Source organism: Neolamprologus multifasciatus, chromosome 7 (assembly GCF_963576455.1).
Source record: "Neolamprologus multifasciatus chromosome 7, fNeoMul1.2, whole genome shotgun sequence".
Lineage (NCBI taxonomy): Eukaryota > Metazoa > Chordata > Actinopteri > Cichliformes > Cichlidae > Neolamprologus > Neolamprologus multifasciatus.
The window spans coordinates 22,679,382-22,690,018 of NC_140445.1; the positions used below are offsets into that span (position 1 = coordinate 22,679,382).

Here is a 10,637-nt window from a genome sequence, read left to right on the forward strand (position 1 = left end):
GGTAAGTAACAGCATGTTTAGGACAACTCTGCAGATTATTGTTCTGAAATGATACCATGCTACCCAATGATGAACACCTTTACACTTGTATGTCTCTCCTGATGATGTCCCGTCCTTTGCTGAGGAGCAACAGCAAGACACGACCCAGGCAGCCACATTGTGCAGCGCTAAATAAAGACAGAAACTTTATCTGCCTGTTATCTGTTGCAGCATTAGCCTAGCCTCTTCTGCTGAGATAATGGTGCAGCAGGTAAACTGATCCCTATCAGGTGCCCTTAACACATTAACCCAGGATGCATGTCTATGTTTTACGTCTTTATTTCATTAAAAAAATAAAACAGCAGTGAAAATGTTGCTTATCTAAACAAAAATAAATGCATTACTCACATTATTTAATTAATAAATATATTCGTTAATAAATCTTTATGTTTAAAACTTTAGGAAAAAATCTAGGGAAATTTAAAATCTTACCAGAGCATATCAGTCACAGCATGGCTCCACTTCAGTGTTTTCTTCACCGGTCAGTCTTGTGTCAGATCTTGTGTAGCTGGTCAGTAGTCAGTGTTATATGTGCAGCGACAGTGCCAACCTAATGACTCAGCTATTTTTCAGTCACACAGGCATCAGTACACAACTGGTTTTTCAGTTTACCATGAGCCACCACTCCTGTTACTGCCCTTCACTTTTCCATTGTCTGCTTACTTCATGGGCAAGAAAAGAAAATGAGATAATTTACTGATGCTAATAAAATAGCTTTATTTAGGGGTGGTGTATATTTTTACACACATATGAAAAAAAGTTTCCATCAGCTTTTTCTTAATTTTCCATCCAACGTCACCATGTCAACATAAATCTTAGAGCTGAAACGAGGTTGGAGAAATAAAGTGAACAGTTTCTTTTATGAGTTTTCTTTTTGCATTTCTCTTTTTGCATTCATCAAAACAATCACATTATTTGTGCATGTCTGTTTGTGTGTGTTGCATCACTTTACATTAAAAAAAAACAAAAACATAAACAAGAGTAAAAAACTACCCAAAAAAGTGTTATATCTATTGGCAGAAACTGAGTTTTCTTCTCTGTCTCTCATCTAACTAAACATATCAAATTCAGAGTTAGAGAGGATGATGATGATGATATGAGTCATAAAATATCCTAAGTGTAAATGCTGAACAGGCCGAGTTAACTTTGTTGAAGTTACTTTTATGTCTTAAGGAATGAGACAAAAGATTTTGCATCGATTGGTTAGACAGAGAGATCGAGTTGGAAAGGATTAGCAGCAGGTTAGCGTGATTAAAGACAGAAAGAGAGAAAAGTATGTGTCAGGAAGGTGGAAGGAGGACTTTGAGGAGTTGATGAACGCTCACAGCAGATGGAAGAGAGCCTGGAGAGGTGAAGGTATCCTCTGGAGAGAAGAGGAATAAAAGTCAGTCAAAGCAAAACTACATGTGTGCGAATGAGCAGGAGACAGTGGTGAAGACGAAAGTGCAGACAAGGTGGAGGTGGGTGGAGACGAGTGTCAGGGTTGACTTGTGACTGATAGATAGCAGCAAGCAAAGGATTACAAGATGACAGTGAGACCTGAGATGTTAAGATTAGAAAGGAGTATCTCAGCAGGACAGCTCAAGTTGAATGGTTTGGAGACACAGTTAGAAAGACGAGGCTGACATGTGCAGAGGATGTTAATGATGAAGCTGCCAAACAAAAGAGGACGACCACAGAAGGAGAACATACAGAGGTTTGGTGTGACATAACAGGATACTAGAGTGACGCAGATGATCAGCTGTGGCGACCCCTAAAGGGAGAAGCTGAAAGAAGAAGAAAACGATTATGCAATGAAATAAAAAAGAGTTGCTTTAGTAATCGCAATATGATACAACATTTATTCTTTATCTTTACTTTTCACTTTTAAATCAATTTTTCCGAACTCTTCTGTTGGGCTGCATACGTTAAAGTTCCTCTGTATGTGTATCGATTATTCTGCCATCTATTAGTAGCGTCTGTCCGCCTCGTAGCTGCTGCAGGATTGTTGTCATTTTCTGTGGCTAGCGTTTAGCGCTGGCTAGCCGTTGGATTTTTCTCTCCAACATACTCTGATCCAGCAGGTGGGTTGTGTCATTAAACCTGTATGAAGCGAGGCTCTTTAAATTAGTCAACGAAAGCTTTTAGTCGTAAAATTAGCAGCTAGCAGTCAATATTGAGTGTTGCCGGGCGCAGCTAAAAGTTGAAAACAAATGTCAGCTAACAGCTAGCTGCATTCTTAATAAGTTAGCTCGCTTAAAGCTAGCTACATAGTCTTCTGCTGTAGCTGAAAACGAAACTCTTTTCCAATTTAGACTGGCAAACAAATACAAACGTTTACTACTTATAACGTATTTCTACAGATGTCCGGTTTGTGAGGAGGAAGGCTAGACTGGTTTGATTTCAGTGTAAACATAGTACCCGACATAAAATGTCCATGTTAGGTCATCTTTTCACGACGGTCCCTCACGGAAGAGCTGGGGACGTTTACTCCAAAGTTGGAGAGGGTGTCGATCACATTTTTAAAAACTCAGTTCACGTAAAATTTTCCATTTTGCACTTTTGTGATGTAAGGAAATGCCACGCTAACATGGCCCTGTTCCAGCTGCTGTGAACAGGACTCGACATGTCAGCTCTCCCTTCCTTTCAAAATTCTGCAAATAAAGCAGGTTTTAAGGAAGAAGGCAGGTCGTAGGTTCAATGACATCATGATGATGTCTTTAATGGGCCGCTGTCTTTGCACTGCAACAGCTGTCAACAGCTGTCTGGCTTCAGATAATCTCATTAATGGTGGAGCCACAAAAATACGCAACACCCTGACTGGTTGTTTTATTTTAAAAGTGTAGGTGAAATTTTCATTATAATTGAGCTGAAATGAACAGAAAACGCTAATGCTAGAAGCTGGATCTGTATTTGTTCTTTACGGCTCGTGCAATAAATAATAAAAATAGAATTTCAGTCGTATCTCAGCTGACTGGAGTCCGAATAGGAGTTAATCTCATGGAGCCTGTTGTGATGTCTTAATTTTACATTGTGTGTTTTATAAAGCAGTGAATGAGGTTTTTTATCCTTGGTTGAATCTCAACCAAAATGCAGCAAATAGAATATAAAATGCAATATACTCATATGGATAACATGAAAAGGATTATAAATGTGCAGTCATAAAAACATTTGTTTGGACAGCTTTAATTTGGAGTTGAAAGAAGCTCACAGAAACTGTCCAGTTTCCTTCCTGGCTTAAAATGGGCTTTTGGAGTTAGACCACATAGATAAGCGTGATTGGTCAAGATAAAGTTGCAATTCTGTACATTTTCCTGCCATTTCTGACCATTTAATGATCAAAGATATATTTTAAGTTTACTTTACGGACGTGTAGACTGTTGAGGGTGTACCCCATCTCTTACCTCTTGGGATATGTTCCACAAACCTCATTTAAAGTGCTTAAAAATGAATTTTTTAAAATCATTATCCTTGTGGTTTTTCTCTGGCCAAAACCTCTTGGCTATTAGTCAGAGAATGGTTTATATTCAGATGAAACCCTGAGATAAAATATTGCTGCTAATTTTTCTAACAACAACAGGGACTAATTAATCATCATCACCTAATATGTAGCAGTCCGGGAATCCATCAGCTAATTTTTCCCTCTGGAGACGATGGGCAATATTTCCAGGCCAGAGATATCTGAGACAAGACTTCCTGTTTTGATGATTTCAAGATGCACATCGACAAATGAGTTCCCTATTTTGGTATCCTAGCAGATTTTTTTGTTAACCTGAATGCAGACACAGACTGCTCAAACACAAAACCAAAAAGCTTCATAAAAAGTTGGCTCTATTATACTTTGTGCCTGAAACCTTTGCACAGCACTATACTATACCCGTGTGTGCGTGTTACTCAGGATGTTAGGATGGAGTGTGGCCCAGTTCTGCCAGACAGCCTGGTGTTGGAGATCTTTCTGCGTCTGCCCCATGATGCTGTGCTGAGAGCTGGTCTGACCTGCCGACAGTGGCTGGCTGTCTCCAGAGATGAGTTCCTGTGGAGGGAGCTGTTCTACAGCTACTACCGCATTCCCCGCTTGGTACCCCGGCACCCTGGTAAATATCTTTATTATTTGTTTGTTTCTGAGAGGAATTTAGTTACTGCTGAAATGTTCTCTCATTAATTCCAAAACCTGCCTGTGTGCAGCGGCTGTATCATGGTACAGGGAGTTCAAGCGTCTGTTTGACTGCATCCCCTGTGTGGAGGTTCAAACTCTGAGAGAGCACACCGACCAAGTCCTTCACCTGGCTTTCTCTCATCGGGGTCACCGCTTCTCCTCCTGCTCAAAAGACTGTACTGTTAAGGTAAGATATGCTGTTGAGGTTTCTTATTGTCTATGGAGGACAAGGGGACACTTTTACACAATTTTAGGTATTTTACTCATCTGGGGGGGTTGTTGCAGAAGATCAGTGGCAACTTGCACAAACAGTGCAAACAGAGTAAGGGGAAAATGTCTGACTTCCTGTGGGGGTTTTAGAGTTCTATGTCAGACATTTGCAATGTCTTGCTGTCCGAATACATAGTGAGTATTACTCCAGGCCATAAAGTGCAAAGTATGCAGTAGTGCTCGCGAAAATTAGTGGACAACCAATGGCACAACTGAAGTACTCAATACCATCACGCAAAGAAAAAAATACAGTGTTGAGAGGAAAAATAGAAGTGTAGTGGAGAATTAACGAACAGCAAATGTTTGGGTCATGATTCGTGCTCAATCGTCCACTGAAAACGCTTCATCCAGATGAACAGAGTCAACTTTCTGGGACAAAATATTTCTATTTTTTGGTAAAATACTGTTCGTAGAGTTGTGATTAATTAGGAAAAAAATTATGTTGGTATTTATTTATTTGTCTAACAGTGATCAGTCTCATCTGTGACTGCACTGGTGCAAGGAAAATGATGAGCAGTGTCAAAAAGTTTCGTGCTCTAACACGTTTTTTTAGAAATGGTGATGCTGAAAGCTTGCATAGGCCATTTTTTATTTCTCACAGAATATTACCAAGAATAGACGAGGGACTTGCTAAATATTCAGCCCTGTGAGCAAAACCGATAGTGGCTTTGGTTTCTCTAAAGTCTTATCAATATCCATCCCTGCACATTCTCTCACATCTTCTCTCTTCCTGTGTGCAGCTATGGGACACTGAGCGGCCAGATGGTAATATCTCCTTGGTGCACAGCTCCAGCATGCGGCAGTTTAACTGGGGCTACACCCAGTTCTCCCAGTTCAACGCTGATGACAGCCTGCTGCTCGTCTCGGGTGTCTACCTGGGACCACACCACTCGTCATCAGGAGAAATCGCTGTCATCAGTCTAGGTAGGAACCATGAAATACTCCAAATTGCTTTTGAAACCTTGTGAACATCATTAAATACCACAAATCACCTTAAAATTTAGCTTGATTTGATTTACATAGTTCAGGCTCAAAGAAGGAAAGAATACTTTTTTTTAATTTTGCGATTAATGGTTACATTCCTGAATGAACTTCCATGTTAAATGCCATTTTTGGTCACATTTTATGGTGTAAGAGCTTTCACCCAACTTTATTATCCAACTTGCCAACTATGAGGTTATGCTCAGGGTTACTCATCGAACTGACAAGTCATTTAAGACGTCACGTGTTAGTCTAAGCTGCATTTGTTCATTAATGTGTTCTCTGTGACGCTCTCCCCATTCGATGCATTGCTACAGAAAATTACACACTGTTGTCGCGGGTCAGGAACAAGCCCTATGATGTCTTTGGCTGCTGGCTGAATGAGACCCACCTGATATCTGGAAACCTGCACTGGATAGGCAACATGACGTCCTGCTCTGTGCTCTGGCTCAATAAAGCCTTCCAGGTAAGACTGTAGACTGTAGCCTTGATATTATTATTATAAAATCTGGCATGCAGTTGTCATAAAGGAAGAAATGAGCAATATGTGTAGTCGAGTGGAAAATGTGTGTTTCCCCTGATTTAACCTATTTTCACTGTCAACATGTGAGTCTAACTAGAGTGTGTTTGCACAGGTAGAAAGCAACTAATTGTAAGATGCGTTCGAGATCATGAAAAGCCCTCAAAGACAGCTTACATTAGTCTAGGAAATTAAAAACATATACACGCTTATATGATAATAAAACACATAAAACCACTAAATTGTAAAAACTGATCAATAGATTGTAGACTAAGGCCATGTCATAATGAACGGTATGCAGTTCTGAATACATGGGATTTGAGACATGATTCATGAATAGAGAGTTTATGGTCTGCAGAGGCATATTCCAAAGTTTTGGGGCAGAGAAACTAAAGGCTCAGGTTATGAAAGTGAGGAGGAGCATCTAGAAAACAGGATCTTGTGTGTTATCAAGTAGGTGCCTACATGACCAACAGCTGAGAAAACAAAGATTGCATCCACATATTAGTAGAAAGGTGGTGTTATTTTTCTTTTTCAGTATCAACGACTGTTTGTGAGGTATTAATCCATTTCGTTTCTTTTAATAACTCTGAGAAATTCGGTTTGTTTTCTTTTTTTCAAAGCATCAGACTGTAAACATGTTTGTTTCTATTTAATTTTAATATGGCAGTGCTCTGTGGGTTTGCTCCTGTTTTGGAGCAAGCCTCAGTGGCCAGCAGAGGAACTGCAGCTCCTGTGGTGGCTTCATTTTTCAGGCCCAGATGTTGCTGTTTGAGTGAGACTTAGTGCCAATACGTAGCACTTTTTGCAGTCTGCATTAGGTCACAGACTCACACATCTCTAAAATATTGCGTATATTCAGCAAATTCAATAAAATTGAGCAGCTTGTGGTTATGAATATATGTGAGCATGTGCAGCGGTGGGTTTCCAGGAGAAAAACAAAAAATAAATGTTCCTTTCCTGCAACAGGATATCGAATCGGAGAACGTCAACGTGGTCAAGCGCCTTTTTAAGATCCAGAACATCAACGCCAGCACCATTCGCACGGTGATGGTGGCCCACTGTCGGCGGCATGATAACCCAGACTTGCTGTTGGACTATGAAGCTCAGTCTCAGGCCCGAAGGCAGAAGGGGCAGCAGCAGCACCACCAGCCTCTCCTCTTTGACTTGGCAACGTCCGGTAGCGAGGATGAAGAGGAGCAAGAAGAGGAGGAAGAGTGCCAGAGGGGAGCGAGAAGTCACGGCCTCCCCAGTCCTCGTCTCCCTCAGCCGACCATGTCGGGACTGGAGCACGTTATACATGTAAAGAATCTGTTTGGCTTTTTTGTTTTTTAGCTTTTTCATTTTTAATGCAATTTCTTTTGTTGCACTTCCCTTCTTCCTCCCAGAGCCGAAAAAACGTGGGGCAGAAGGAGCTGGAGATTGAGACCCAGGTGGCTCAGTTGATGGGCAGAGCCTACACGAAGCCCCCTGACCCCAGCCTCACTGAGCCGTCCGAGTCTGGGGAGGAAGACAAAACGTACTTACTCTTCACCACCGGCAGCCTTACATACTCCCCTCACCAGATAGGTAACAAAGTTATTCAGCAACGCTGCGATATTTTCTCAAAATTGTGCCAGTCCTCTCTCACCTGGAAGCTCCTTTTTCACTTTCCAGGCATTAAGCAAATCAGGCCTGAACAGATGACCACTTCGGGTCCTGTTCTCGGAGAAGAGCGAAGTTCAGACGAGTTTTTTGATTCCCTGGATCATGTTATTGATATCCACGGTCACATCATTGGCATGGGCCTTTCTCCAGACCACAGGTAATCAAATGAGAAACATTTGAGCTTATTTGATCCTGTATCAGCTTTTTAGTTTAACACCACTTCTCCTCTGTCATTGGTCAGATACCTGTATGTTAATAGCCGGGCTTGGCCAGCTGGATGTGTGATCTCAGACCCCATGTCTCCGCCCCCCATCGCCGAGGAGATCGACCTGCACGTGATTGACCTGAAGAGTTTGAGAGAGGAGAGAAGAAGCCTACGCGCTCATCGAGCTTTCACGCCCAACGATGAGTGCTTCTTCATCTTCCTGGACGTCAGCAGAGACTTTGTTGCCAGGTGTGTTTGTTATTTTATTCCTCAGACACAGAAGTTTTTCAAACTTGAGCCACTCTCCACTGGGCAACAGAAAAGGAAGCGATACTGCAGTGTCGGTAAACGTGCTCACCATTTCACTGCTCAGTTTGTAAGAAATTCCCTTTTTTCGTTCTGGCACAGTGTGTCACAGTGTGTCAGTTGTACATGACGTTATTTCTAGTAACAGGGGTGTGTCAGAATTTAAAACAGTAATCAGACAGCTCGTTTGAATGAAGACGCTGCTTTCGGATGTTGAGGTTTACACTCAGGACGTGTCAGTCGTGAGTTTGAGCAAAAAGAAACTAATGAAGCAGAAACAAAATCTTCCCTCGAAACCGAGAAGAATCTGTTCAGTATGATGGGTGCTGTCATGAAGAGATTTTCCACTTACTGTCCATATTATTCCCCCACTACAAATATTTCCCATGGCAAAGATAGAGCTGGTTTGGATATGTACAGAGGAGAGATGGTGGGCATAACGGACAGTAGATGTTGAAGAGTTGCAAGGCAGGAGGAAAAGAGGTAGACCAAAGGTTCATAGATGCAGTGAAGTGACACCCATTATCACTATAAGACAAAATGTATATCCACAGCCGATATATCAGTAAGTTTGATTTGCTTCAGAACCCACAACTGAGACTCGGTTGGTGTCTCCTCCTAGTCCCAAACTGGTGATCTTCTGCATTTTAGGGAAATACAATACTGCATACTGTACCATACTACACGATACTTTAGCAGGTTTATTTGTAAAGCACTTGAAACCAACCACATGAACCAAAGTGGTGTACAGAAGAATAAATAAAAGACCCAGTAGATAAGCACAAATGAAATAAATGAAATAAAATGTGTTCATAGATAAATATTGATAATCATATGCTGTTGTTTTAAAGGGTTTGTGGGCTGTGATTGTATGTTTATGTCTAAATAACTCTAATTCTGAACTCTGTGGTTTAATAGAAATATGTATAACACAGTTTTGTTAAACTCACTATTCACGATTTATTTGATTGAAACATTGATGAGGTAAAAGCACTGCGTAACCACACACAGCTCCAGCTTCACAGGGGACTACCTTGATCTATTTCAAAGTAAAGTAAACGTATTCATGTGTTTGTCAGTTTTAATTGATATTCACTGCAAATGTTTACATACTAAATCAAACGCTCGGTAACCGCTCTAACTTACCCTCCAATTTCCCACCTGTAGTGGTGCCGAGGACAAGCACGGCTACATCTGGGACCGTCACTACAACATCTGTCTGGCGCGTCTGGCACACGACGATGTGGTGAACTCGGTGGCGTTCAGCCCCGCCGACCAGGAGCTGCTGCTGTCCGCCAGCGACGACTCCACCATCAAGGTGTGGCGTTCGCCGCGAATGATCCGCCTCGCGCAGGCCTCCGCCCGGCCACCCAGACCACGCAGCCTCCTGCCGTCTTGGCTGAGCCGCAGCAAGAACTCCTGCATCAACGGAAAACCATGAGTCAGGCTGGAAAACACTTGAAGCGGGAGGGGGAAGCATGGTGAGGAAAGTCTGATCTTTTCCCTTTGTGGTATGAACACACTCCATGTATGTGTACAGCGTGGGCACGGTCTGTTGTTTTCACTTGAGCTCACGGTGTCGTGACCTAAAGCAGTGACTGATTCAGCTGACAGGAAACGATAGCCGGCTCAGACACAAGGGGGCGCTGTTGTGCCAGCAGAACTGACTGCAGACAGAAATGATATGCAACGTTAACACAGGTAGAGATGTAGAGAGTGTAGAGCTGACGCCTAAACACAGATGCCCAAAAACTGCTCCCCTGAAAGATGGTTGTTCTCCTTTTTTTTTTTTTTTTTTCTTTAAAAAAAAAAATCTGTAAAGTTGCGTCCGAACAGTTTGGACTCCTGGATGTGACACATGTATACAAAGGTCCTCCTCCTTTAGGGCAAAGTGCAACTGAGAATAAGCTGAGAAATGTTCGTTTTCCTATCAGCGGCTGTATCCAATTGATGTCTCGAGTTAAAAGTTCCTCATAAACTCTTTTCTCAAAGATTTTATAAAAGAGTATAAAACGAAAAGGGAAAAGGAGTTTGAGCTGCATTTAATGTGGTCTGCTTTTTTTGTTTGTTTTGTTTGTTTGTTTTTTGTCTGTGCCCAGGAAATGATCCATCACTATTCTATTAAATGTAGAATTACTGAGCAGTTTAATATAAGAGGAACCGCTGGCTGTGAAGAAGAGTTGTTTGTGTAGCTGAGTGTTTATTGGATCTGTATAATATAAAAATGTATTTAAACCCTTTTCATTCATTAGCATCCCAACACTGCACCCTTTATTTTGCAGAATTTTGTTAATTAATTTTGCTTTTCTTATTTAGCAACATATTGTGTCCCCCCTCTGGAGAAAGAAACTTTACAAGTAGACCCTTTTTAGTCAAGTTACCTAAATCGGGGATGTCAAATTTATTTTATGCTGTGGGCCACTTTGATGTGAAGAGAACCAGACCAGTAAAAACATTTAAGTAAACATTTAATCCCTGACATTCAACGCTACATGATCGTTTTTCTACATGATAAATGTGTAAAATTGCAGAAA

General features: G+C 41.4%; 1 protein-coding gene across 1 annotated transcript; it reads left to right on the forward strand.

Moving 5' to 3' along the window:
- The first annotated feature begins 1,923 nt into the window (after window positions 1-1,923).
- fbxw5 (F-box and WD repeat domain containing 5) lies at window positions 1,924-10,524 on the forward strand. The gene is made up of 10 exons (XM_085166928.1): window positions 1,924-2,102; window positions 3,917-4,112; window positions 4,204-4,361; window positions 5,185-5,368; window positions 5,743-5,891; window positions 6,915-7,247; window positions 7,334-7,514; window positions 7,602-7,749; window positions 7,834-8,046; window positions 9,271-10,524. Exons 2-10 carry the CDS (start codon window positions 3,926-3,928, stop codon window positions 9,542-9,544), a joined length of 1,827 nt encoding a protein of 608 aa, XP_085023054.1. The 5' UTR covers window positions 1,924-2,102; window positions 3,917-3,925; the 3' UTR covers window positions 9,545-10,524.
- The last annotated feature ends 113 nt before the right edge of the window (window positions 10,525-10,637 follow it).

Excerpts from the sequence above, each read along its gene's own strand:
- fbxw5 (XM_085166928.1), top strand. The coding sequence starts at position 3,926 with ATGGAGTGTGGCCCAGTTCTGCCAGACAGCCTGGTGTTGGAGATCTTT. Across the intron at positions 4,362-5,184 it reads CAAAAGACTGTACTGTTAAG|CTATGGGACACTGAGCGGCC; the intron begins GTAAGATATGCT and ends TCCTGTGTGCAG. Across the intron at positions 5,892-6,914 it reads GGCTCAATAAAGCCTTCCAG|GATATCGAATCGGAGAACGT; the intron begins GTAAGACTGTAG and ends TTCCTGCAACAG.